Raw genomic sequence first — 23,216 nt, 5'->3', positions numbered from 1 at the left:
GTCTTTGTAGTTCATTGTTTAATGTCATTTCGCTAGACTACAGTAACCTCTTAACCACTGTTTTTGGTAGCAATTCATTATTGCTAGCTATCATGATATCTCTCCTAAACTCCTCATAAAAATGGACATTTTGTGTTTGAGAACTTACGTAACTGCTTGCTGCCGGAAGTTGTTGACTTGGCTTATGCATTATATGGAACGGATACGTGCATACTGAAATAAAGTGGGTGTGTGCAAGTTAGGGTGGAAATGTTAGTTGGTGTTTCGTCACCGTGCCAAGCATAACTATTGGCGTTTCAGTCAAGATGAATTAAAGGCAAAATGTAATTTTAAAATGTGTAAGAATTTTAATAATCATTTACCAACAGTATGTATGAATATTTTGTATTCGTTTTTCATACTTAAGTTTTCATTGGTTTGGCGGCCCATCTGTTGTGAATCCCTGTTCTAGAAGATTTGTCACAGTAGATAAAACACACAGGTTCTCCTACTACTATTCAACTACATTGAATTTATGTAGGTAAAGAAATATCTTGGTTATGAGCATTTACAGTTTTCCAGAATATACTTCAGATCAGTGGCGGTTCTAGACATATTTTAGGGGGGGGGGAACGAATGATATTCAAATATTAAATACTTAATTTTGCTCTACATTAAAATCATACAAACGGCTCTGGCTCTCCCCCTTCCAGCCCCTCAGCTCTCTCAATACCTTGATATGTTTCTCTCACTTAATGTCCCTTCCTCGTTTCATGATGACTACTTGAAACAACGTCAAAAAATATATATATGTATATTTAGTCAGCTCAGGGGGGCCACAGGGGAGGGCCAGTGCCATTTTTACAGTAGGCCCTCGTGTAGAACCGCCCCTGCTTCAGATGGAACCCCTGAATAATAAGTGATGTTTATATAAAGATTTTCATTTGGCTTATTAGTTGCAATAATTACATTTATGAATTGCCTGAAAAATTTGAAATATAGAACAATAAATTAATATAATATACAATTATTCTCTTCATCCCAGGCCTTATTACTTTGAGTTTTGCTTACTTAGTAACCTATATTATGGGTATGAACAGTCCCGCGTCCCATGATATTTAAATCTCGTAGCGGAACCTTAGTTGATACATTGTTTCAGGTACGTACTATTTTGCGTTCGGACTCAAATATGTTGTTTTATGACAGTGGTGTACCAATGTTATAAACGAGTGGCAAAGTCACCTTCTCTATATATTAGTGCTAAACATCGGCGTATTTCAATTACCTGGTGTTTAATCATGGATCAAGACACCCCAGAGGAGGTCATTGCAGAATTCAAGGACAGGCGTCTGGGAGCCTGGGGTATTTTCCAAATAACAGCTGGCACAGGACTAGCAGTGTATGCCATGTGGGCAGGAGTTCTCATGCCAGGCTTTCGAAAAGTTCCACTGAGATTACAGGTCAAGTTACTGTTACATGTTACTGTTTTATAGCCCTACTGTGCATATTTTGTGCCGATAGCTGTGTGAAAGAAAATGGAATGGAAACTCCATTCCAACTCCAAACTCACAATATGTGCTTCTTGTTTTGGCGACTCGCAATGTTTTGGGGCTATCTCGTTGTTATTATCAGTGACCTATGCACTTTGTAAAGCTTTCTCTTGGAAGTCGCTTTGGATAAAAGCGTCTGCTAAATGAATACATGTAAATGTGAATTGAACTGTAAACAGCGATGACCCGCTAAATGTAGCCAGGGTCTGTTAGTTAACAGCTCGTCGTATTTGGCCCATTCAGCGTTTAATAAGCCCGACCATCATAATAATAAAATACTTTGTTACTTTGTTAGAGTTTAGCGTGGAATCTCCATGGTTAAGTTACATACTTCATCAGTAATTTAAAATAGTTAGTACTTTGTACTTTTATAAACAAAACCTTTAAAGGAAGACACTGTATTAATGTGAAATGATTCCTTTCAGGTGCCATACCAACCTGCCAGCAGAATCCAAGTAAACAACGTTATGACGTTGTTGAAAGGTCGACATGGAACCCTTGTAGACTTGGGCTCAGGCGATGGAAGGATTGTGAGTGTGTGCATTCATGGGTGCTTTATTGGTTCCTGCACAGCAGGTGTGTTTGCACAAATCACACACCACAGACAAGTCCAAGAAGACACAACACTTTACTAGGAAAGCTAGCATTCAGACTTGTTGCCTCAAACTTCTATTTGATCTGTTCAGGTGCTAGAAGCCAACCGTCAGGGCTTCAGTCCTGCTGTGGGGTACGAACTGAACCCTTGGCTTATTTCTCTGGCTCGCTTCCATGCATGGAGAGCAGGACAATACGAGAAGGTGTCTTTCAGACGAGAAGACCTGTGGAAGGTGACATAACCTACACTTAGTTTTAGTGTACAGTTTGGTGTTAGATAGTTTTCTCAAAGAGGATAAAAGAGTTGCTGCAGTTGAAGGGTTTCTCATTGAGAGAACTAGTGGTGTGAGGTGAGGAGAGGAGGCGTTCTAGTGGTGTGAAGTTAGGAGAGGAGGCGTTCTAGTGGTGTGAGGTTAGGAGAGGAGGTATTCTAGTGGTGTGGGGTTAGGAGAGGAGGCGTTCTAGTGGTGTGGGGTTAGGAGAGGAGGCGTTCTAGTGGTGTGAGGTTAGGAGAGGAGGCGTTCTAGTGGTGTGAGGTGAGGAGAGGAAGCGTTCTAGTGGTGTGAGGTGAGGAGAGGAGGCGTTCTAGTGGTGTGAAGTTAGGAGAGGAGGCGTTCTAGTGGTGTGAGGTTAGGAGAGGAGGTATTCTAGTGGTGTGGGGTTAGGAGAGGAGGTATTCTAGTGGTGTGAGGTGAGGAGAGGAAGCGTTCTAGTGGTGTGAGGTGAGGAGAGGAGGCGTTCTAGTGGTGTGAGGTGAGGAGAGGAGGCGTTCTAGTGGTGTGAGGTGAGGAGAGGAGGCGTTCTAGTGGTGTGAGGTGAGGAGAGGAGGCGTTCTAGTGGTGTGAGGTGAGGAGAGGAGGCGTTCTAGTGGTGTGAGGTGAGGAGAGGAAACGTTCTAGTGGTGTGAGGTTAGGAGAGGTGGCGTTCTAGTGGTGTGAGGTTAGGATAGGAGCGTTCTCAGTGTGCAGTATTGGTGTAAAATCAACATGTGTTTTGTACTTGTAATGTAATGGCTCAACATTAAACCTTTCAGGGAGTTGTATTTTTGTACAGAAGCCCATAGAGGCCAACATTCATACATTTTACTTAATCATTTTTCCTGTGATAACAAATGGTGTATGTCTTTATTTTGAAATAAACAAGTATGTTTTCCTGAAATAATGGGATCATTTAAATTGGTTTCTTATTACAGGTTAGCCTGGCAGACTGTAAGAATATCACCGTTTTTTTGGCCCCCAGCGTGGTAAGTTATTAGCATAAATTTGTTTCAGGTCAAGATGTATCAAATGACCTTGTGGTCAAATTTCATGATTCAACCCTACTTTCATCAGAATTCAGTGTTTATTTGCACTACTGTACTGTTACAGATGGCAGTGGCAAATGGCGACAATTCAACATTCTATTCATGGATGGCGCTTAATGCATGACATCTGGGAAAACCGCTGAAGTATTAAGAGCTAAAACAAGCCAGATTTTGTCTGAAGGTGTACTGGAAAATTGCTTATGACTTAATGTAACGCGTTAACTATATGTAATGTATTTACAAACACCTATAATGTACCTGTAATATCAAGATAGAATATAAAGCACTACATTAATACAATTATCTTTACATCTTTAACATCAGTATTCTCCTTTGAGAGGCTGAACAACACTGACATGGTAACCTTCTTTATGCACCATGAAATCCCTGCAGCACCTAATGGGACCAGTGTTTTTGTGGTAGCTGTCTTTGTTGCAGAAGAAGTTGCTAACTGAGCTACAAGATGATGCTGTAGTGATGTCCGGTCGGTACCCCTTCCCTGAGTGGATCCCCTGCAGGACTGAGGGGTGTGGTGTCGATAAAGTCTGGGCTTATAGCATGCGGGCTCAGAGAGTTCCATCAGAAGCAGTTACATCTCCTAAATCAGAGATTCAAAACCAACAACTTGACAAAATCTGAACAAGTGAGAATCCAGCAGTCTTGCAAGTTAAGTTTTGTAGAGTTTTTTATGTATTTATTTAAGACGTTTTGATCCTTACAACTTATCAGGGTAGGGATTGATAACTTGGCGTATTACATGTATTACTACATGTATTGTAAGTTTAATCGCTTGTTCTTGTAACTAGTATGCGTGATTCCATTATTGTATTTGACTCAAGAACCGCTTTGATATGGAAACATAATTAAATGCAAGTGGTTTGTATCAACTTAAAAGGAGCATGCAGTGATATTCTGACAAGAACCAAACACCAATACTCTACTGTAGACGTACTCAGGGGAATGTGTGACTCTGCAAATTAGACAAATATTTTTTATAAATGTGGTAATAGTTCTAAAGAGATGTTATAACTTTGATTATAAGGTGTTGAATGTACAAATATTTGTTTTGTTTTTGACTTTAAGCTGAAAAGCTAAAAAGGTGACTCTGTATTCAGTGTAGGCCCTGGTGTCGCAAATGTTTTATTAACACAAATATGTATCTGCTTTCGACTCTGGTTGTTCTATACATCTGTATTATTACCCCTGTGTTGCACTGAACTCTGACACTTTTGCCAAGCTGAAATGCATCTCTGCTGAACCCAATTTGTGGTGGTGTGGCCATCATCCTCAACCCTCAACTAGGGGCATCCTTTACAAGACTAGGACAGGAAGCAGCTTGCCAAGACAGGTTTTGGGGATCTTAAATTGATTGACCATGTCAGAATACAGGAAATTACTTGCCCAAACCCTAAAGCTAGGAGGCTGTATTAGGTTAACCTAACCCCTAATCTAGGGGTCTGTCTTGGATTTACCCAACCCCAAAGCTAGGGATTTGCAGTGTCACCCAAGGTGATGCTCACTGCAATTGGCCCCTGGCCGAGCAGTTTGATATTTTCAAAGATTTCCTCAAAAAGCATTTTGCATTGGAGCACTGAGGCGTTTCCCCAGACTGTAGTGCCCTAGGTAACTGCCTTGCCACTCAAGACAGATGGAGGGGAATATTGAGACGTGGCAGTAGAATACAAGGAGCTGACAGCGGCCTAGACTGCCCCCATCCTCTCCTGAGGGGGAAGTCAGGACTGGATGTGTGTTGGTGGGCTTGTTTGCTGGTTCTGATGTATGAGTATTGATTGTTGATTGTGTGTTGAGTCAGAGAACTGACAGTTATGGAGGATCTGTTGTAACAATAAGTCATGTAATTTCCCAGACTGGAAAAGGCAGACTGCATCTGGTCAAACTCAACGTGTTTCCGCTCAGTCCTGCTGTTGCTTACATTTGTCAAGAGTACACTAAAGTGAATAAATAAAATTATCCCTCCGACATTTTTCATTTTAAATTTTTGTATTATTACTTGTTTCATTTCCAAATAGCATTTCATCATAAATATATTGTCACATTTTCTTTTACAAATATAATTCGTTTTGACCCTTATTTTGACATTTGTGGAAAGAGGCAACCGGAAATAAAGAGATCTAACGTTGAGGCCATGGCCATAGGCTAGTTTCACACTGGTGCCATTTTTTGAGGAGGAAGTTACGACGAGTGCAAAGGCCCGTGTTTAGATGTCAGCATATAGAATAGCATCGGACCGTTTAGAATAACCCAAAGGGAAGACAAGTGGAAACAGGAAAGTTTAGCTACGATTTTGTAAATGTATGTTGGATGAAAACTCAAACAGATGTGCTTTTCTTGCTATTTTGCGCTCAAATCGGAGTTCCATGTATGCGACAAACTAGGCGGATCTGTCGTATAGCATTTCTGTATAGCTATTAGCCCATCTAGCAAGTAACATTATTAGCTTGGTGGCTACTTGTGCGCTCGCTACTAGCTACACTCAGCACACAGCGTTGAACATTGGCAATATTTACCAGGGTACAATTTTAGACCAGTGCATTTCTGTATAGATAACTGTACCAACGAACAACTTGACGGTGCAAGCTACCCGAAGTGTTTTTCTCGATGCAATGTTTCTGTGATCAGTAAATGAGTCGCAAGTGGGCCCTACGCCACAAGCAAAGCATGAGCCTCTGCCGGGGTAGCCAACACCTCAAGTAGCGAACAAGGAAGCTACAATTATTTATTGGAGTCTTGGAGTAGCATAAAAATACCTCGAGACATGGTGAGTAGCATTATCAGAACAATGTGCCATAATGATACAACTAGATTGCTATCAATTGAAATGCATCGCACACGCTTACAGTTGTTGATTTGTATAATAATGATTTCAGTTAAATAATTAGAAAAATAATCACACATTATTTAAATTTCATAGTGTTGAAATGTAATCAAAGTAAGTCATCTCTGTAGGTCGTAGAACGTAAATCGAGTTTCTGCTCGAGCTGTAGTGGCTCGGTTACCTTCCGGGATGTCGCATGTCAGTAGCACACAATCTTGCAGAACCAAATATTTGCATTGGGTAATCTTCTGCATGTTGTGACCCATTTGAAGAATTCAGACTCACAGAATTGTTTCGGTAGTTGGAAATATCACTGAGTTAGTGCTAATAACCTTTTTTAAACAATTTAATCTAAAACATTTTAACCATTACATTTCAACCATCCCTCAATCGCTGTCAAAACTCAGCCTCTAAACTCTTTGATCCATCAGGGATCAGAGGAGGTGTCTTTACGTGCACTGGAAAGTCTCATGACTGAGTTCTTTCACAGCTGCACAACCAATGAGCGCAAGAGAGAAATAGGTGAGTCTTGCACTGGTTGTATTTCGGGTGTGTGTGTAACCACTATCAATTTATAATTTACATAATGTTCTCATTCAAAATGTGGAGGAGGTTCTTGTCCTGGGGGGTTCTCACTTGGTGTGCAATTAATGTGCAAAGAAGTAATTTGTCTACCTCAGCATTCCAATGATGGACCTCCTTTCCTCTCATTCAATGCAGTCACCATGTATACTATAGGTCCAGTGAAGCCCAATTATTATACACACATACTTATGTGCATCATATTCGGTTGGGAGAAATATTTTTTTAGCCTTTTTTCCAGAGTTTTGGACTGGAGGCAGTTGGGTGACCAATCAAAGCATTGTGAAATCAACAGTACATGTTCAGTAGCTCTTCTGCACTATTTTCAGTTGAATCATATGAGATTAATCAATCCACCCCGATTATGTAAAGTAACTATTAAAGACAATCTTGTTTCTTGTTCTGGTTGTTTTTTTTTGCAGAGGAGCTGCTGAACAACTTTGCTCAGCAAACAGGAGCCTGGCGCCACTGTTTGTACTTCCTGTCTAATACGAGTAATGAATATGTAATGATGTACAGCCTCACAGTGTTTGAGGTAAGTTGTACATTCTTCCATGATCTTAGGCCTGTGTAGGTGTGATGATATTGAAGTAGACACTAACTGGGTTAGTGTTAGGTGAACTAGATATTAACTGGCATATAATATTCATTATATTAATAGTTAAAAAAGACGCATAGGCAGAACTCTGGACTGTGAAGCTGTCTGTCCAACAATCCGTAGCAAGGGAGATACAACACAGTCTGTCTCAGTCTTGAAAAAGCTGTTTCTTTTATTCACAACTTGAAAATGCAAGGATGCGAATGTTTTCGACCACGGCTGTTGCTATCTATAGCAAGATTTTAATAACACCTATAGGTGTTATTAAAATGTATTTGTTGCATTTTAGGAATTTGAAAAAGGATTAATGAGGATGGGTACCAAACTCTTTGCAAGTGATATTTACCTGGTATTTATTTGTCTGCAGTGAATAAACAATGCAACGACATACTGCTATTTTCATAACTTACATTTCTTCATTTTGGGCTGAGCTGATGGTGAAATAAATGTGTTACAAACATTATGCTGTCACTATTTTTAATGACAAGCCATTCGTTCTGAGAGAGAGATGGAGCATTTGCTGCTTTGACAATAAGGCCATTCATCCAAGCTAACATTCTTGATGTTATTATTAATGTTGTTGATACATTTATGCATTTAGCAGACATTTACATTTATGCATTTAGCAGATGCTTTTAACGACTTTAAAGAGACTTCCAAGAGAGAGTTTTACAAAAGTGCATAAGTCACTGATCATAACAACGAGATAGCCCCAAACATTGCGGGTAGCCAAACATGTAGCATACTTTGTGAAACCAAATAAGTCCCAAAGGGAAGAACAATAAGAGCATGTAGTTAGACAAGTTACAATTAAACAGCAAGAACCTCAAAAGTGCAAGGGTGTACCTGTGGAAAAAGCAAGCAACAATAATATATTTCACAGCGAGTACAATAATTTTAAGATAGTTACAACTAACCAACAAGAGCAACAAGTCCTTCAATAAGAGTCACTGTGTTCCTGGAGGAAACTAACATCCAGGTCCGGCAAATCATGCCTAAGTACCGTTGTACTCCTGGACAACCTTACCTTATTTTGTTTATTTTCTTGCATGCGTTTACGTATGATTCCCTATATTTTCATATCAATCTAATGAGACAACTAACCCTAGCCCAACGAATTCACCTGCCCTGACCACAAAGCTTGACATTACCATTTAAATTTAATAGCTGACCCCTTATTCTGTCTCACTACATCATTATATATTTGACCACTTATTCTCTCTCACTACATCATTATATAGCTGACCCCTTATTCTCTCTCACTACATCATTATATAGCTGACCCCTTATTCTCTCTCACTACATCTTTTTGGGACTACCATTTTTGGGATATGTTGTTGACCACACATAATTAACAAGTCTGTTTTGAGTTAGCTATAGAACAACCATGTTGACAATGAATTAGCTATAGAATAACCATGTTAACAATGAGTTAGATATAGAACAACCATGTTGACAATCCGAGGATTGTTTGTCCTAGATTGCTAATTAGCTTATTGGACATTGACATCAAGCCTATAGTTTGAAACGTAAGCCTGAAACAACTTTCCCCAGTCTCCCATATTTGAAATTAATGTAATCATGTTAAATCCATATTATGTGTCTTCTAGAAATGTCAGAACAACCATTATTTGATTTTCACCCCACTTCGTAGAACCTGGTGAATAAGATGTGGCTTGGAGTGGTCTCCCAGGACAAAATGGAGATCCGCAGCTGTCTACCTAAGTTACTGTTAACCCAGCACAAAGCCATGCCCTACTTCATACGCAATAAACTCTGCAAAGTTATTGTGGACATTGGTCGCCAGGACTGGCCGATGTTCTATCATGACTTCTTCACAAACACCCTTGAGGTATAATTCTAGTCACACTTGTAACGGTAGTGCACCATACTTTGTTGTCTTAATTTAAACTTCAATCATTTGTTAATTATTATGAACTGGAATGGTTCTGTATCAGGGCACAGTAACAGTATCTTCAGAAGCATTAATGTATTTATATTACATTGATTGTAAACTAATGTTAAAACCTCTGTGGGCCTCTGTAGTTGATCCAGTCTCCAGTGATGACATCTCTGGGCCTGGTGTTACTGAAGACGACATCTGAGGAGCTGGCATGCCCTCGGGAAGATCTCAGTGTGGCACGGAAGGATGAGCTTCGCAAGCTGCTGCTGGAGCAGATGCCAACAGTGCTCGGTCTGTTGACGGGTGAGGATGGCTCACTGGTGTTTGGAAGAAGGTGCTGGATTGCAATAGATGTGTCACTTTTACTGGGGAAGCTCTTATAGCATTTTGATGATCACTCTTCAAAATGTATCTCTCACAAAACAGGACTATTTGCAATGGCTTTGTCATTGTGATTTATAAAATCTTAAAATATATGTATTTTTTCTTCCAATTTTAGTCTGACAAGGTCTGACAAGGTTACACAGTTTGCATATGACTACTTCCTGGTTAATTTCCTATCAACCCATTCCTATATGATTGCTTAAGACGCTCAAAGTCTGTTTAGCCTTTATACTAATACCTGAGCACTTATTTTACTTACACCAGAGCCGCCGGCACACGTGTGGGGAGCCTGCATTTGCCCCACTACTGACAAACTGGCCCCGCCCCACCACTGACAAACATCCCATCAAACATTTCGATACTGATAGTTGTTCTGTGCTTCAGGTATCCTTGAGACAATGTGGGACAAGCACAGTGTTACAGCTGCCACCCCCCCTCCCTCCCCCACCTCGGGAGAAAATAGTAAGTTGATTTTAATGGGAAACTATTTGACTCCTAAAAATAAATAAGAAAAAACACTGCCATGCCACCATTTAATTGATCAATTTAAAACAAAAGTAAATAAGAGAAATTGTGCTTGGTTCCATGGGTATGTATTTTGAATATGATGTGGCCATGTTAATCCCCCCCTACCCCATCTTATTGTGTTGTAGCAGAAGCATTGTGCAGTCTACTACAGAGTAACCAGTACTCCAAGCTGCTATGCCAACCCATGCCCATGCTTGACCAGGAGAGTGAGCAGCTCTGTTCCCTAGCCCTGGAGTGTCTTGCCCACCTGTTTAGCTGGATTCCACTGTCCACCAGCATCACTCCAGCCCTGTTGGCATCCATTTTCCACTTTGCACGTTTTGGTTGTGACCTACGGGCAAAGGCCAAGCCTGCCCCCTCCATCTACTCCTCGTCTTCCTTCTCTAACGGCCTGCTGGACCCAGGCTCCTTGGCACCTCCAGCAAGCGAAGGGGGCCGCCGGTCACAGCTCCCTGCAGGCAGCCACTCAGAGCAGGCCCGGCTTGGGGTGCTGGCCATGACGTGTGTCAACGAACTGGTGTCAAAGAACTGCGTGCCACTAGACTTTGAGGAGTACCTACTCCGAATGTTTCAACAGACCTTCTTCCTGCTGCAGAGGCTGACCCGTGAACACAACGCTCACACCGTTAAGAGCAGACTGCAGGAGCTGGATGAGAGGTAGGCCTGTGTGTGTGTGTGTGTGTGTGTGTGTGTGTGTGTGTGTGTGTGTGTGTGTGTGTGTGTGTGTGTGTGTGTGTGTGTGTGTGTGGGTGTGGGTGTGGGTGTGGGTGTGGGTGTGGGTGTGGGTGTGTGGGGGGGGGGGGGGGGGGGGGGTTATTGTACACTACAGTTGGGTTTGGTTGTGTCCTTTGGGTAGGAAGGTTGTTTCTCATTGACATTTTTTTTTTTTTTTTTTTTTTTTGTCTCAGAAAATGCTTCTGCAATGCCACACTGCTAGCAATACTAAGACTCAATATATCTCCACATGGTGGATTTTAAAACATTTAAGATTGATTCTTATCATGTCTACATTTATGTTGTACAACAAGTAGAACAAATTGTTCACCTCTGTCTGATAGTGTCTGATAGCCATGGTATATTGATGATTTACCATGGCTAAACCTTGGCACAGTTCTATTGGATGTATTACTGCACATCCACATGGATTATCAGTAAACATAGTTAGTCATGGACAAAATACAGTTTAATATTTGGCAGGCTTTAATGAAGCAATAAACTAAAAAAGGTGTGGTGTATCATAAATATAGTATGGTTTGTGCTGCAGTCAAGACCCTCCAAGCAAGATGTAAGTTAATATGTAGGGTGCTGCTGTCTATTGATGTGAACGGGAAACAAATCAATGGTTGTGCACAAGTACACCTTCTCCCATACATACACCTGTTTGTATTGCTTAGGGTTAGGGCTCTTCTTTAGATACAGCACTGAAGGAGCAGAAGCTTCCCATGCATCATTTGTGTTTAATTTTATGTTTACTAGTGATGCTTTTAAAGGACAGGTGGTTTGAATGTTCCTACAGCATTACCTCCAGTATTACTTCCAGCAGTACCTACAGCAGTGCCTAAAGCCTAGATCCTACCTCCAATTTAGAACTACTGAACAATTTCAGATGTTTGGAGTCAGGTGCTCTACCATTTTTTATTTAACTCCTGCTAATTTGTAGTATCAACTCTTATTCTTTGTTTACAGCTACTTGGAAAGGTTTTCAGATTTTCTGCGCCTTTTTGTCAGCGTTCACCTCAGGCGGATTGAATCCAATGCTCAGTTTCCTGTTGTGGAGTTCCTTGCCCTGCTGTTCAAGTACACCTTCAACCAGGTATCAGTCTCCACAAATAACACCTTAAGACCCTGTTTAAATACATGCAGCATTTCTTTAATCCGTCTTGTGAAAAAGGTCATATCTCAGCTCAGCTACTGTGCCTGGCAAATTTTAGATCAAAAGTAAATACTAAGTACAAATCCAATTCAAGGGAAAATGTCATCTTTTAAAGTAGTTCTGTTTTTGTTCTGAGATCATAAACAAGCTGTTATAAAATATTTAGTTGATTTGTTTGTAGAAATGAATAACTATATATGTACATATGTATATAGAGATATATAATTTTTTATTTTATATATAAAATAATAAAAATACAGCATTGGTGCCAAGTGCTAATCTGTTGATTGAAAGTGATTTGATCATATTATCAATCAGTAACAGCTACAAGTTTATTGTTGATATTTTATCCTAAAAATAAAATAATTCTCCATTGTCAAAATTCCAGGCCATTTCAAGGAATTTAACCTCCATGAGAAATGTCAAGTTTTCATTTAGCAGACACTTTTATCTAAAGTAACAGAGGGCTGTATTTGAAATGGGACGACTTGATCTACAGTCAGTATATGATTGATGTATTTAAGTGTACAACATGTTGGCACTGTATGCAGCATATATTGGATGCCTGAATAGCTGACTTTACCAAGAATTATTGAACAAGCTAATTTCCGATTTTTCATAACTTTGTTTTACAGCCTACCCATGAAGGTTACTTTTCCTGCTTAGATATATGGAGCATCTTCTTGGATTACTTGACCACTAAAATCAAAAGTAGACTGGCTGACAGAGAGAGTGTATTAAACAGGTATATACATATGAATTCCCTTGAATGGCATATGTCCAATATGCAACTTTATATGCTTTATATAAATTCTTACATATATACCCATGTCATATCACTTTGGTATTCTGGTCACCTGTCTGTCTGGACAGGTATAAAGATGCTTTGGTGCTGTTATTGAGGGAGGTTCTGAACCGAATCCAGTTTCGATACAACCAGGCCCAGTTTGAAGAAATGGATGATGAGATCTTGGATGATGATGTAAGAGAAATTAACACCTGACAAATCAAATAAGTTTAGAATCTGGAGACAACAAAGTAGCTATGACACTCCTTCACACTATGTGATAAAAGTGCTCAATTCAGGAAATGTTTCTGTAACCACAGCAACAGACAGAGTGGCAGAGGTACCTGCGTCAAAGTCTTGAGGTGGTTGCCAAGGTGATGGAGCTGCTCCCCTCCCATGCCTTTTCCACCTTGGTAAGTGGATGTTGTTTTGATGTCAGTCTTGAAGTTGTCCTGTGTCTATTACGAATACGTTTCCAGAATAATGGTCTATATTTGACTTGGTATGAAATTGTATTTTGGGCTGTTCATTTCAGAGTTGATGATTTGGAAGCACCAGCTTGGAAGGAGTTTTTACTCTCTGCAACATGTTTCTTGTGCTTACAAGAGTCTTTCAATATTCAAGTGTTATTGTTTGATTGAATAATTGTCTGAGAGCTGTGAGGAAATAATTGGCTACAATTTTAATAGCTATAGATTTCTCAAAATTAAAGTATTTATAAGCTATAAGAAAATGTTCAAATAAAAACTAAGTCTAAATAAAGAATCTTAGTGCAGTCATTATGTTTCTGCACTGAGAAAACATCTACTAGGACAAGCAGCACATTTTATTCAGTAGTTCATAGTCAAAGTGGTTCTAACAATGGTCCTCAAGTACCCCCGTCCTGCATGTTTTAGATGTTTCCCTGCTCCAACACACTTGGTTCAAATGAATGGGTCGTTATCTAGTTATGCAGAAGCCTGTTAACGACCATTCATTTGAATCAGGTGTGTCGTAGCAGGGAAACATCTAAAACATGCAGGACAGGGGGTACTTGATGCTGTGTTGTGTACACTGCCAAGATATCTCTGGTCAGAACTGATAGTATCAATTTGCTGTTTTTAAGGCCTTTTCTCAGAGTTGTTTTTATATTAGCCGTGGTAGAGTATATCACTAGTTAAGCAGTAGCTAGGGCAGAAAGTATAACATATCTAAATGTGTCAAGAATAAGATCATTCATATTATTAACCAATTCAAATATTTCTCAAACAATAATGTGCAATTATCAGCAGGCTGTTTTCTAACTACTGTTGAAGTCGCAAAACAAATGTGTGTCGTGTTGCTTCTAGACTGTTTTTTTGATTCCCTCTCAACTCTGAGTCAATTTTATGAACACGTGAAAATTGCTATTTTTTGTTGCTCACTTGTGGATGACTTGTGGATTACGTTGAAATGCATTGTGCCTAAAGGGTATACTGAGGACACCGTGTAAAGCAGGTTTTGTTGACGGGACTTACTTTTTGTAAAACAGGATTTAATATGAGAAGTAGGAATGAGTACTTGAGCAGTGACATTTTTTATATGGCAATCCCTCATACTTTGTAGTATCTGCAACTATTGCCACTGCCCTCTTTCCCTAATTCCCACTTATTATAAGAAAACTAACCAGTCTCTCTCCTCCCACCTAGTTTCCTGTTCTTCAAGAGAATTTGGATGTGTATCTGGGTTTACAGCAGTTCATCATCACCTCAGGCACAAGTTCGTTTTTTACAACATTATTGCTCATTTAGCTGACTACGGTTACCATGTTCAGAGATGTCAACAACACCATGTGTAAACTTGCATGTTCAGAGATGTCAACAACGCCATGTGTAAACTTGTGTCTCGCTGCAGGTCGTAGGTTGAACATCACAGCAGAGAATGATTGTCGCAGGCTTCACTGTTCCCTCAGGGATCTCAGTTCCCTTCTCCAGGCAGTTGGGCGCCTGGCAGAGTATTTTATTGGAGATGTGTTTGCAGCACGTTTCAGTGATGCCCTGGCTGTGGTGGAGAGGTCAGAGAGTGCTCTTGTATTCTTTAACACTCATCAGGGTTGAATCTAAATGCTAAACACATCCACGCTGATGTTCTATTGGCCTCAGCTTGGGGCAGGTTACAATACATAGGATTTAGAAATTCTGCAGTCTCCACAAATAGACATAAAACAAGTCTGTAAAATATAAAGTCATAGAGTTTAATTCCAGAATTTGGTAAATATTTGTATATAAAAAAACAACATAATATTCACTTATTGGCAGCCTATATATGTGGAAGTACTAGCTTATTTAGTTTGGTTGGCACCATTTGGGACATCAACTCTAATAATCAATACATTTACCTCATAATAATCTTACACAACATTGGCATTTGTATATGCATATAACATTAATACATATAGAACTTTTTCTTGACTTAGGTTGGCGGAGGTAACATGCTATGGCTCTCAGATCAGCCTGTACGACCTAGAGACTGCTGTTCCCTCCGTGCTCAAGCCAGACCTAATTGATGTGTGAGTGTCAACTATTCAGTTATGTGGCTTTTGTTCATCGAGTTATTTTATTTTTCTATTGGTCTCTTATACTTGGCATTTTTTCATTGTTTAAAGTCAAGTATATTTGTATGGTATTGATTGACAGTAATATACTTTTGTCATATCTGTTCTCATGTGTCATGAAGGGAAACAAAACTCAAAAGTCTTTAAAAAATGATTTTTTGCCAGTTCACCACGTCTTATCTTTGCTTATGCTTGTATGAATGTGTGTTCTAGCCATGCCCAGTCCTTGGCTGCATTGCAGGCCTATTCCCATTGGCTGGCTCAGTTCTACAGTGAGGTTCAAAGGCAGAACCAGAGCAGATTCATAAACCTCATTACCTCCATTGTGAATGCCAGCAGTCCACTCATCACAGCCAAGGTAGTACCACCAGCACTCTCATATAAGTGGACACCACACAAGTATTTGGACTGTGGAACATTTGTTGCTCTGTGCTCCTCCACAGGGTTTGAAGGCATTTAATTTCTATGAACTAAAGTCAAAAGTTGGCAAAGAGTTTTGCAAATTATTTAAAAGAACCGCAAATACAAATCAGTTGTGTGTTTCCTGTGTAACCGGATTTTAACCAAGGTGATGAACAAATAGTGTAAAATGTAACTGAAGCAGATAATTAGGGACAAGAAGTGCACAGTTCTTACAGTATTACAGTGGTTAGTGCCAAGGAACGGTGCAATAATCTCAACTACAATACTACATAACTCTCCATGTAAGACAACAACAGACGGATCCTAGAGAGATCAGAGTGGTGTGATTGTAGGCTTTAGGATCCAGGGGGGATGAGGCCAATCTGAGGCCAATCTGAGGCCAATCTGAGGCCAATCTGAGGCCAATCTGAGGCCAATCTGAGGCCAATCTGAGGCCAATCTGAGGCCAATCTGAGGCCAATCTGAGGCCAATCTGAGGCCAATCTGAGGCCAATCTGAGGCCAATCTGAGGCCAATCTGAGGCCAATCTTCTTACGTGGGTGGGAGGACATGTCTGAAGACAGGCCAGCCAGACGTTCCTGGGAGGCTGAGTGAGCAAAGGAGAAGCAGTTGTGTATCATCAAAGTAGTCATGGTAGGAGAAGTCAAATCACTGAACCACAGGGAGAAGTCATGTGAGTCGGATGGCTGAGAGGTTAGGGAACCGGGCTAGTAATCTGAAGGTTGCCAGATCGATTCCCGGCCAAGTGTCAAATGACGTTGTGTCCTTGGGCAAGGCACTTCACCCTACTTGCCTCAGGGGGAATGTCCCTGTACTTACTGTAAGTCGCTCTGGATAAGAGCGTCTGCTAAATGACTAAATGTAAATGTAATGTGACTGAACCACCAGGCCAGTTGATCTAGACAAGGCCCCAGCACAAATTTCTGTGGCTTCTTGTAGTGACGGGGTGAGCTGCTCGACGAGACTGGATCTACAAGTAAAATTATATTTGAATAATAAAGTATTTGTGTTTAAATTATTATAATTGTTGTCTAAAATATTTTCTATTTGCCCCGTCTGTTGCAGGTACCTGAAAAGTTACTGCTGTCGGCCTGCCACCTCCTGGTTTCCATGGCCACCACCGTGCGGCCTGTATTCTTGGCAACATTGCCAGCTGTCCAGAACATCTTCAGCCTCATCACAGAGAGCCAGACACACAGACTGCACCCAGAGGTCAGGGACTGAGATTAATTTACAACTGCATTTTAATAATTTAGCGGATAAGCCACTGTAGAAGTAGGGCATATTGAAAGTACAGAGCAATATCACATATCAGAGGTGCATGGTTCTGGCAACAGTATTTCAAGCAAGAAGCAGTCTGTGTGTTACCAGCTACCAGACACAGTGTAAAGTGACCACATCTTAGCTACCAGACACAGTGTAAAGTAACATATCAGCTACCAGGCACAGTGTAAAGTCTACCAGGCATCTAAGCTACCAGACACAGTGTAAAGTAACATCTCAGCTACCAGGCACAGTGTAAAGTAACATCTAAGCTACCAGGCACAGTGTAAAGTGACCACATCTCAGCTACCAAGCACAGTGTAAAGTAACCACATCTCAACAGTAGTGCAACAATAACATCAACAACAAATTTGACATAGTACAGTTCAACAAAAACAGTATCATAGTTTAAGGGCAACATTGTAAACAATTGTGGGTGCAGTCTGTTATGAGACTGTGCTCCAGCATGTAGAAAAGGACGGTTTTGTGCACAAATAAGTAACATAGGGCTTGGTGCAGCTCTGAGTGCCTTGCCATTAGCTTGGAAAACACTGACAGGTACGCTTTTTTTCAAGCAATATGCTTCTTGAAATCCATATTGTCATCAGGGATGATACCTAGGTTTCAGATATTTTAATCTCCCTGACAGAATAGTAACTAAAGCTAAGGAGCACTATTTTAGATTCCAGAACAGTTTGAGAAATGTAGCCACAGTCCTCGGCTCAGAAGCGGGTTAAGGTTAGGGTTAAAGCACCATCCTTGACCCTTGTTGGCTAACTCTTTGGGGCTAGTGCTAAAATAAAATTAATACCTGCCAAATGCTGTTTTTTTTTTTTTTCTTATCATTTTTTACCACATAGAAATATACCACTGTATTGAGTAGCCATAAGACTTTTTATAATTTTGACCTTGCAAAATTCTTCAAAATCAACAGCAACTTTAGGACCAACAACAGAATGATCAAGCAGAGGTTCAGGGATTCAATAACATTATTCATAAAAAATACATTGGGCACACACAAGGCTTTGAGGTTCTGGAAAAGTTAGTCACTGCAGCTGGTGAACTAATATAATTAGGGCATTGTCTTAAACTTGTAATTCAAAAGTGACCTGAATTCATGATGGTAAAGTATGTGTGTGTGTTTCCTACACAGGCTCACATGTTGGTGTGTAGGGCCCTGTCCAACATGCTGCTTCTTCCTTGGCCTAACCTTCCAGAGAGTGACCAGCAATGGCACACACGGTCCAGTAGCCATGCCAACATGTTAGCAGCCCTGACACGCCACTACCGCTTGCTGAGGGGCACCGCCAGCTTGCCACCACGACTCGGCCTGGATGACAGTCAGTCCTTCCTTTCTTTATTTTGTTCTACCTTTATTCTGCCAACTTACCTTCCTTCCTTCTTTCCTTTCTTTCCTCAAAATGTCAACATCTGTTTATTTACAGTGAAAGCAGTACTACACCAGACCCTGCCTGTGTTGAGGGACATTGTGAACAGCATTTCAGGTGAATCAACCAAATCTCGTCAGATCTGCTATCAGTCTCTCCAGGAATCTGTGCAAGTTTCCCTGGCTCTGTTTCCTGTGATCATTGAGCAGCCAGGTAAGAAGGGAACATAATCACATTTAATTACAAGTCTATGAATGAGCCTAATAGAAAAAACTGCTGTGGGATCTTATTTCTTAGAATACACTGCTGTACATATAATAATAAAATGTATCAAACCCAGGAAAAAGTGTTTTGACGTGCTTTCACTTGGTATGGTAGGCATTAAGATAACCCAGGGTGCAGTTTCTGTTATTTCAGAATGCTTACTTACAAAATAATCCAAAAGTATATAGGAGTATGTACAAATTCAACGTTAAAGATTTGCTAAATGTTCACATCCTTGCAATGAAGAATGGTTTTTGTGAGTATATTGCCACATTTAGTTTTACTCAAAAAGGTAATGCTCACTGTGTTCTTCTCTTGTGCCTAGATGTGACAGATGCAATGTTGAGCTTCTTCCTGACACTGTTTCAAGGACTGCGTGTGCAGATGGGGGTTCCTTTCACAGGACAAGTCATCCATACGTTCCTCAGCATGTTCACAAGGTGGACTACATATGCAAATTGTACTTTTCATTGAGATGTATTACCGATAAGGGTGTAACGCTACACAGAAGTCACGGTATTTACCGCGGTTTTGGGGTCATGGTTGATTGAATCAGCCTGTTTCAAAGGCATTTATTTTTGGATGAAATTCTGGCTAGCTAGCAAGCAGTAAGACAATTGCAGTAAGACAAGTGTCGTTTCGGTAGAGTTGCAGTGAATTTGATCTACATGTTAATGAATTAACGTGCTTACATTCAATCTCTTGACAACGCACAACAAACGTTGCTGTCCAGGTGGTTCGTTAGAACAGTGCTACGTTTCAGAACTGGGCTGTTTTTATACCCTTTGTGCAGTGGGGAAAATATAAAATATATATATATATATAAAAAATTGACTGGATTGGATCAGATAGCTAGCAAGCTTAGAATATTAGGTCTTCCTCCTTTTCCTGTTTTTTCTCTATCTAGCTAGCTTGCTGTGAACATTTTACAATCTCGCAGCACTAAAATACGGGCAGATGAGGAGCGTATTCGCTCATTTCATCTGATCGACCTCCTCCGTTTCCATTAAATATAAACGCCTGTGACTGACTGAAGATGTATTCTTCGTCTGACTGCATGCACCAAACTGTGACATCCATAATGTGAATTTGCGCTACCGTTACACCCCTAATTGCCGAGTAGCCCATGTATAATTGGTCTTTAAAGTGCAGAATGGTTGTTAAACCTATCTACCTAAATGATGCCCCTGTGTTTTTAGGGTTTATGTAAAAATTGATTACCCTGTTTTGCATTTAGTGAAGATGTCGAGGTGTAGTTTGTTACAACGATTTGTTACAATTCCATTTCAATACGTTCTCTGGACAGAGTGCCAAAAAACATTCCCCAACTCGTTATTTATTTTATTACCTAAGGATTCAGATTATCATGTGGAAATGTACCTATTCAGTTACATTATCTGTTCCTCATAACAATTTTGATTTTTATTATATAAAAGATTCAAGATTCAAAAAGCTTTATTGTCTAATATGTTGCCATGTTAGAAAATGTTCTTTGGAATGTGTCGTTGCTGTGTGTAGCTGTTTCAGTGGGAATAGTATCAAGTGTATTCATGCTTCAGTGATCCCACCAGGAAGCTGTCCTTGTAGTAGTAGCAAGCTCTACACTGTAGTTATGTCTGTGTGTTGCAGAGAGCAGCTGGCTGCCAGTATCTTGCAGGAAGGTAGTGCTGGATGCAGAGTGGTGGAGAAGTTTCTGAAGATCCTCCAGGTGGTGGTGCAGGAGCCTGGACAGGCCTTCAAACCTTTCCTTCCAAACATCCTTTCACTGTGCATGGACCAGGTCTATCCCATCGTGGCAGAGGTTAGAGGAAAGCCCACAGTAACAAGACCCACAACACAGGGTTAGGGTTAGCACAAGTAGGGTTAGCACAAGTACGGTTAGCACAAGTAGGGTTAGCACAAGTAGGGTTAGCACAAGTAGGGTTAGCACAAGTAGGGTTAGCACAAGTAGGGTTAGCACAAGTAAATAACACTTAAGTGCTACACATGTGGGAAATGTGTTCAAGTAATCCAAGCAAGAATACCTTCCTTTTTAAATAATGTCACTCCCATGCTCATAGTTGGATCCTCATACTGCATCCACATGCGCACAGACTGACTGTGGCATCTATACTCATTATTCAGCGCTCCTCCCCGGATGTGAAGGCAGAGATGTTCGAGCTGCTTTACCAGGTTCTTCACCAGAACTGGAGGTACTTCTTCAAAACCTCGGTCCTGGCAAGTGTTCAGAGAGGAGGGGCAGAGGAAGCCATGGAGAATCAAGCCCAGTTCATAGCTTCTATGCAGGTGTGTGCTTGAGTTTTGATTTGTGTTTGAATGGACATGTTAATTTCTTGTCATATTTTTTCTCTGTTCAATAACATTGTAAATTAACAAACTATTGTGCCTCCTTACTGCTGTTTGATCAGCAGACATCAACATTATAAATATTATGGTTTTGTTTTTTAAACATAAATGAACACTTATCCATATCGTTTTCATGTTACATAATGCTACAAGGGTGATGCAAACCAAATATCTATAAGAATATATACATTTTCGGGGGAGGAAAACCAGCAGAGTGGGGCAAAATGTTATAGCAGCCTACAGTATATTTTTCTTAATTGTGCTTTGAGTTTCCTGATTTTGAGTATGATGTGTCTTAAGGCTTTTGGACAGTCCTTCCTGCAACCTGACATCCACATCTTCAAACAGAATCTCTCCTATCTGGAATCACTCAACAGCAAGCACAAACTGTACCATAGAGTGAGTTGGGTGTCATTCATTTACACTCTACTCATTACTTAGACTCAACATACTCGTTACAACATGCAAACTGATAACAATGTCTGCAAGACAAATTGATTTGACAAATCTCAAAACACCCTTGACTGCCACACTTTTTTTCCCCCAGAAGCTTTTCCGGACCTCCATGCTGTTCCACTTCATCAACGTTCTTCTGCAAGTCCTTCTCCACAGGAGCCACGACCTGCTGCAGGAGGAGGTGGCTCTGGCCGTCTACAACATGGCCTCTGTGGACTTTGAGGTCTTCTACTCCGTCTTCATGCCAGAGTTTCTGAATGGATGCCAGGGAGTGGATGCAAACCAACGAGCTGTGCTTGGACGCAATTTTAAACTTGAGAAGGTAAGAAGAGATTACACTTACTACATGAAGAGGTTAGACCTACTACAGGAAGATGGGTTATACCTACTGCATGAAGAGGGGTTAGACATTATTGAACAGTTTTCCATAAGGTGTTAAATACGAATGTAATTTGGAGTCATCATGAAAGAAATAACCAGTCTATACAGAATGAAAGCCTAGGAAACGACCAATTAAATGTGGGTATGAATATTGAATTATTTGTTTTTTGTCTGCAGGGTTTGATTTTGATATCTCTCTCTGCATTCTTTCTCTAGGACTTACCCTCGTTCACTCAGAGTGTGCACAGACTGATTAACGACTTGCGCTATTATAGATTATGTAATAGCAGCCTGCCTACAGGCACCGTCAAGCTATAGCACACTGTCACATGAGGCCCACTCCCACTGCCAATACTTCAGCTCCCTGGAACACCTTTGTCAACTTTTGGGGAAATATGAGTGCCAGTCTTCATGGTCTTGTTGAATGCCACTTGGATAAGCTTCTGCTCCATTTCTACTGTAGAGGGGTTGAACATTTTTTATTTGTTTTTAGCAGTGCCCTCTTTTACTTGTCTGTTGCCAATGATGACAAGGCCAAATAATGAGATGACATAAGATGGCTGGCCTGGAGCAAACTGAGCCAGGACTGTCCCAGTCTCTGGAACAAGGCCAGGCTGGAACTCAGCACTTTCTAACTCAATTGTGAGTTTTAAAAAATGTCTGCTTTATTGAACTTGCATTCTGTTTTTCATCTCCAAAGGAGACACACATTTTAAACTTAAAACTTTCATATCATTCCATTCTGAAACAGGAAAAACCATGCTTGATTAATAAAGTGCTTGTTTTGTATAAAATGGTAAGAATTATATTGTCATTTATTTCAATGAACACTTTATTTATTAAAAGACACAATGGTTCTTTTTCAAATCCTTCTGACAATGAAACTTTTGCAAAACTAGTAAAATAAGATACTCATTTCTAAATTTGGACATTTGGTCAAAAGAGGTGAAAGTATTTGTTGGTTAATCTCAATCTGAATCTAATTGAATCTATTCATCCACTAACTGATCCTTAGACTAGATTTGATGTAAAAATATATATATGAACCTGATCAGCTGCCAATTGATTTTCCTGTTTTTGTTTGTAGAGTTTTTATAGTTGCTTTTTGACTTACAAAATAGTGTTCAAGGACAATTTCAGGTTAGGTTATTTTGTTCTCGGGCTTTGACCTTTTTATCAGGTACAAGATACTCTTGTGTTAGTTTA

The 23,216-nt window shown here is 40.2% G+C and overlaps 2 protein-coding genes across 3 annotated transcripts; both read left to right on the top strand.

Moving 5' to 3' along the window:
• Positions 1-1,166: 1,166 nt before the first annotated feature.
• antkmt (adenine nucleotide translocase lysine methyltransferase) lies at positions 1,167-5,422 on the top strand. The gene is made up of 5 exons (XM_084676742.1): positions 1,167-1,439; positions 1,955-2,059; positions 2,216-2,356; positions 3,316-3,366; positions 3,850-5,422. Exons 1-5 carry the CDS (start codon positions 1,179-1,181, stop codon positions 4,063-4,065), a joined length of 774 nt encoding a protein of 257 aa, XP_084532868.1. The 5' UTR covers positions 1,167-1,178; the 3' UTR covers positions 4,066-5,422.
• Positions 5,423-5,590: 168 nt separating this feature from the next.
• Positions 5,591-22,804, top strand: xpo6 (exportin 6). 2 transcript variants are annotated; one of them, XM_084676741.1, is made up of 25 exons: positions 5,593-5,739; positions 6,067-6,205; positions 6,694-6,784; positions 7,267-7,379; positions 9,097-9,294; positions 9,489-9,648; positions 10,114-10,191; positions 10,383-10,914; positions 11,944-12,070; positions 12,766-12,875; positions 13,004-13,112; positions 13,238-13,330; positions 14,585-14,654; positions 14,790-14,949; positions 15,352-15,444; positions 15,703-15,847; positions 16,978-17,124; positions 18,329-18,515; positions 18,621-18,776; positions 19,153-19,267; positions 20,457-20,628; positions 20,952-21,113; positions 21,474-21,572; positions 21,721-21,951; positions 22,227-22,804. In XM_084676741.1, exons 2-25 carry the CDS (start codon positions 6,203-6,205, stop codon positions 22,326-22,328), a joined length of 3,453 nt encoding a protein of 1,150 aa, XP_084532867.1. In that variant the 5' UTR covers positions 5,593-5,739; positions 6,067-6,202; the 3' UTR covers positions 22,329-22,804. The 2 variants fall into 2 exon arrangements, with proteins under 2 accessions (XP_084532866.1, XP_084532867.1); XM_084676740.1 differs by having other exon boundaries at positions 5,591-6,205.
• Positions 22,805-23,216: the final 412 nt, after the last annotated feature.

The sequence above is a fragment of the Hypomesus nipponensis genome, chromosome 17 (genome assembly GCF_054491055.1).
Source record: "Hypomesus nipponensis isolate SF chromosome 17, ASM5449105v1, whole genome shotgun sequence".
NCBI classification, from domain to species: domain Eukaryota; kingdom Metazoa; phylum Chordata; class Actinopteri; order Osmeriformes; family Osmeridae; genus Hypomesus; species Hypomesus nipponensis.
The sequence above is the reverse complement of the archived record's forward strand: the minus strand, read 5'-3'. Positions and strand labels throughout refer to the sequence as shown.

What these genes read in the sequence shown, in the direction of transcription:
- antkmt (XM_084676742.1), top strand. Translation starts at nt 1,179, where the DNA reads ATGACAGTGGTGTACCAATGTTATAAACGAGTGGCAAAGTCACCTTCT. An exon ending in GACGAGAAGACCTGTGGAAG is followed by an intron (nt 2,357 to 3,315) that starts GTGACATAACCT and finishes TTCTTATTACAG; the next exon opens with GTTAGCCTGGCAGACTGTAA. An exon ending in TTTTTTTGGCCCCCAGCGTG is followed by an intron (nt 3,367 to 3,849) that starts GTAAGTTATTAG and finishes TTTTTGTGGTAG; the next exon opens with CTGTCTTTGTTGCAGAAGAA.
- xpo6 (XM_084676740.1), top strand. An exon ending in CCCCACCTCGGGAGAAAATA is followed by an intron (nt 10,192 to 10,382) that starts GTAAGTTGATTT and finishes ATTGTGTTGTAG; the next exon opens with CAGAAGCATTGTGCAGTCTA. An exon ending in AAGCCAGACCTAATTGATGT is followed by an intron (nt 15,445 to 15,702) that starts GTGAGTGTCAAC and finishes TGTGTGTTCTAG; the next exon opens with CCATGCCCAGTCCTTGGCTG.